Here is a 4,283-nt window from a genome sequence, read left to right as displayed (position 1 = left end):
TGTAGCCTTCGCTATCCATTTTTCGTCGAAAGAAAAAGTCTCGTTCCAAATTTTCACTACTAAAATAATATTCTCTATAAAAAAAAAAAAAAAAAAAAAAAAAAAGTGTTTAGCACAAACAAAAAACATAACTTTCACAGGAAACAAAATTTGACAGGAAAAAAAATAAATAATAATAATAATAATATTACATTTGTTTTTTAACGTAGTCGATTAATGTAGGCTCGTTTACTCTCATTGACTGAAAAGAAGAATCTACGTATACAGGTATGGGTTCAACCTGCACATAGGGTATCACATATGGCGTTCTGACTAAATTTCCATTTAATTTTAAGGGCTGGAAAAAGAAAAAGAAAATATAAGTCAAAGTAATTTTTTCAATTTAATGATATTTTTCGCGATTTGAAAGTCATTAAAAAAAAAAAAAAAAAACCAACAGCATAAAAAAAGTGGGTAATAAAATACCCGTTGTTAATTAACATTTAACAAGTTTAATTTTTTTTTTTTTTTGTTTCTCATTACTAATGACATTAAAATTCTTTGATAAAAATTAATAAATCGAATTAATAATTTGTTTACGTTTAATTTACAAAAAAAACATACATTTAATAAAAAAAAAAAAAAAAAATTTTTTTTGAAAGAACAATTCTTTAAAATGTTTATATTTTTTAATGACCATGAGCGAACACAATTTTTTTTTTTATTCTATGCCTAAATGGACTTTTACCTGGTATTTATTAGTTTACTTATTTAATTAAAAATTAAAATATATATATATATATATATATTATTTACAATTTTAACTTTGTGTTGTGACCGTGAAAAAAAATTCATTTTATGTTTGTGTGTTTATTACGTGATGATGATTAAAATAACAATACTAGGTCATAATTTTAAAATATGAAATGGATATCAATAGTGGTGGCTTACTGTATATTCTACTGGATAATCTGGATAATCCAACGGAGATTTTTTAAATGAATTTTTATTGTTGCGTTGCCGTCCTCCTCTTCCTCGAAAAAACCGATAAGATTTTTTATAATTTTCTTTGTCTTTAAAATCTTTATCACGAGACTTATCATATTTTTCATTATCACAACTCTCGTGACCGTCCAAATGTTTTTCTCTTAAATTATTATTATTATTATATCGTCTCCTTTCATTTTGAGACTCTCTTCTCGATCTCATTAAATCTAAATCCAAAGGAAGCCATTTATGTTTTGTGCCTGGAAATTAATATATATATATATACAAACATAATTCAAATCAAATTTTAAAATCATGTCAGTGGAATCAATAACGTATTACATTCATCAGAGTATAATTTTTAGGGAAAAAATTTAATGAACAATTAAAATTAAAAAGTACGAATTTGTTTGTTGCAAATTTAAAATATTGGATAATAATTAATTTTAAAATTGCATAAGATAAAAAACTCGATATACAGGTTTATTATTATAACGAAATCAAAACTTGTAACAGTATGAAAACATTTAAATAAATAAAGGAAACGATTGTGTGGTCGACGTCTTTTTTTTTTTTTTTTTTTACAATTTTTAATTATATAATTAATTTAAATTTTATACGACTCTTGGTTCCTTTAATTCAAAAAAAAAAAAAAAAAATACCTCATGTACCTTATGTACCTTACTCGATCGAATGTGAGTTGGTTTATTATTACGAATTATTTTAAATTAAAACACGTTTAAATTATTATGAAATTTTTTACGCGACTATCGACTGCGTGCGTTTCCAGCTTGTTTCAACTTGTTTTCCAACTTGGTAATAATAATAATAATCGGTAGCAATGTACTCATTACGAGTGCGAGTGAGTATTAAAAAAAAAATTTTTTTTTTTTTTTTTAACCAATTAATTAAATAATTAATAATTACCTTTTTTAGATTGAGCAGAATCTTTATGGCTACTATTTATTTGAGACGACTGACTTTCGTCGCTGTCATCGTGATTCCCTGATTTTTCCTTACAATTTCCATTTTGTTTCGTTTCCCCATTTGTGATGACTCCCGATTTTTTTTTTTCCGACGTGTGTATCGCCTGTTCTAGAGTCGGCCAATCATCCATATCGGTAAAATCACTAGCCTTATTTATTTAAAAAAAAAAGAAAAGGTACCTTATTAAAATTTTCCTTTTGCTCATCAAGGTCGTTGAATAATTATAATAATAAAAAAAAAAAATTTTAAACTTACCCTCATATTTATTTTGCGACGATTTTTATTTGCTTTAACTACTGTAGGTTGTTTAATAGGTTTTTCACCATTTCCTGAAAAAAGAAAAAAAATAATTAATTTCAATTTTGGGAAAAATATCATCATCTGATACCATAAATCCAACATTATTCCATCAATAAAATATATAATAATTTGCACTTTTATATAAAAATTAATTATAGCATTACTTTCACACAACCACAAAAAAAAATCAGGTACAAATTCATTTCACATCAATTTAAACGTACCATTATCAATCACTATTTGAGAATATTTCATTTAAAAAAAATTTTATTAATTGAAATATTATTATTTTAATAAAATTAAAAATTTATTCCATAAAATATATTGAGCACAAGTTAACCAAAAAAACACAAATTCACTCAAATCGTTCGATTAATAAACCTAAAAAATATTATTAATTATAACTCTATTTGTCTCATTCTAAATAAATTTTTTTTTGGCCTTTATTTTCATTTAAAAAAATTTTTTTTTTAAAACTTGCAAATCAAACTACTACTACTAATAACGCGTTAAATCAGAGTTCGTGAATTTTATTACAAAATATATTCTGTAGGCAAAATAGTTTGACCGAATCAAGTGGCCGTGAAATATGGGCGTTTACTCATATCAAATTATTAAAGTACCTAGAAAGTTGTCAGTTAAAAAAAAATAAATTATTCAACTTATTAAAAAAAAAAAATTCGTAATACGATAACAAATTCCATCCCTTAATTCTACCCTCCACCCCACCCCTCCCCCTCCAAAAAAAACGAAATTTTTCAATTATTTTTAAATTTAAAACATTTTTTTAAACATCTGTAAAAAAAAAAAAAATTATGTGGCACGTAATATATATATACATAACTCAAACACATTTCCTTGCAGCAAAATAAAAAAAAAAAAAAATCTTGAGGTTTTTTAAATCAAGTATTTATGAATAAATTCGGTTATTTTAATTGGACCAGATTGGGATTTTTGTTTTCACGAAAAAAAAAAAAAAATTAGGGATTCTCACGACGGTCCTACCAAATACTTTAAAAATTTGTCTCCATTTTTTTTTGAAAATTTAAAAAAAAATTCCACTTCAAAGGTAACCAACTAATAATAATTACGTAATAATCAACGCAAAAGAATGAATAAAAAAAAAAAAAAAAAAACAAAAATTTAATTAATTACATTTCGATATTTCAGCCTTCAAACGTTTTTTTTTTAAAAATGATTTTAAGCTAAATTAATAATAATAATAACAATAATTTTTTTAAACATACAAAAATATTCAAATTCCAGCGACATCCATTAATTAATTTGTTAAATATTTACAAAGTATAAAAAATGTGCAAAATAATAATGATCGATATGATTTTTAATTAATCAGTATTTTTTAGATATTTAAATAAAAAAATAAAAATTATTACAGTAATGATTATAAATATTAACAAAAGTTTTTTAAGTAATAATAATAATAAATAATAATAATAATAATGGGAAGAACCTCTCCTGTTTTAATTTTTTTTTTTTGAGGCATTCCTTGACCGTTTTGAAATATAAGGTCGTGTGTATTACTAAAACGAAGTAAGTACCCTTCAGTCAACTTTTCTCTCTCTCTCTCACTCCCCCCTCTCTCTCTTTGCGACCGGTTTTTTTTTTCTTAAAATTAATTATAATTACATTTTATATAGTTTTTAGTTTAAAATATATATATAATAATTCGTTCAGTTACATTTATAACAAGTTTATAAAATTCAATTGATACCTCCTTAAATTCATAAATATTTTAATAGCATTATTAATAAAATAATTAATAAATTCATTCGGAAATATAATGAAACATAACAAAAACGAAAAATTAGCAATAGAAAAAAACTATTTACCTTTCCCCTCCCCGCCCCCACCCACAAATAAGAAACATTTCAATTTATTAAATGTATTATATATATACGGTCTTTAAAACGCCTTTTATTATGTGATTATACTTTTATTTATTTTTTTTTTTTTTTTGTATATTAATAAACGTTTTAAATCATTACGTTGTTATTATTATTATATCAAAA

General features: G+C 23.4%; 1 protein-coding gene across 1 annotated transcript in view; it reads right to left on the bottom strand.

Moving 5' to 3' along the window:
* Phum_PHUM118530 (uncharacterized protein) overlaps nt 1-2,083 on the bottom strand; it is a gene marked incomplete at both ends in the record, with an annotated part of 5,017 nt that extends 2,934 nt beyond the window's left edge. The window contains 3 exons of the mRNA XM_002424160.1: nt 243-337; nt 931-1,124; nt 1,948-2,083. Coding sequence (XP_002424205.1) covers nt 243-337; nt 931-1,124; nt 1,948-2,083 — 425 coding nt within the window. The remainder of the gene's footprint in view (nt 1-242; nt 338-930; nt 1,125-1,947) is intronic.
* Nucleotides 2,084-4,283: the final 2,200 nt, after the last annotated feature.

This window comes from Pediculus humanus, genomic scaffold, assembly GCF_000006295.1.
Source record: "Pediculus humanus corporis 1103172107463 genomic scaffold, whole genome shotgun sequence".
NCBI classification, from domain to species: Eukaryota; Metazoa; Arthropoda; class Insecta; order Psocodea; family Pediculidae; genus Pediculus; species Pediculus humanus.
This window is presented reverse-complemented; position numbering and strand designations above follow the sequence as displayed.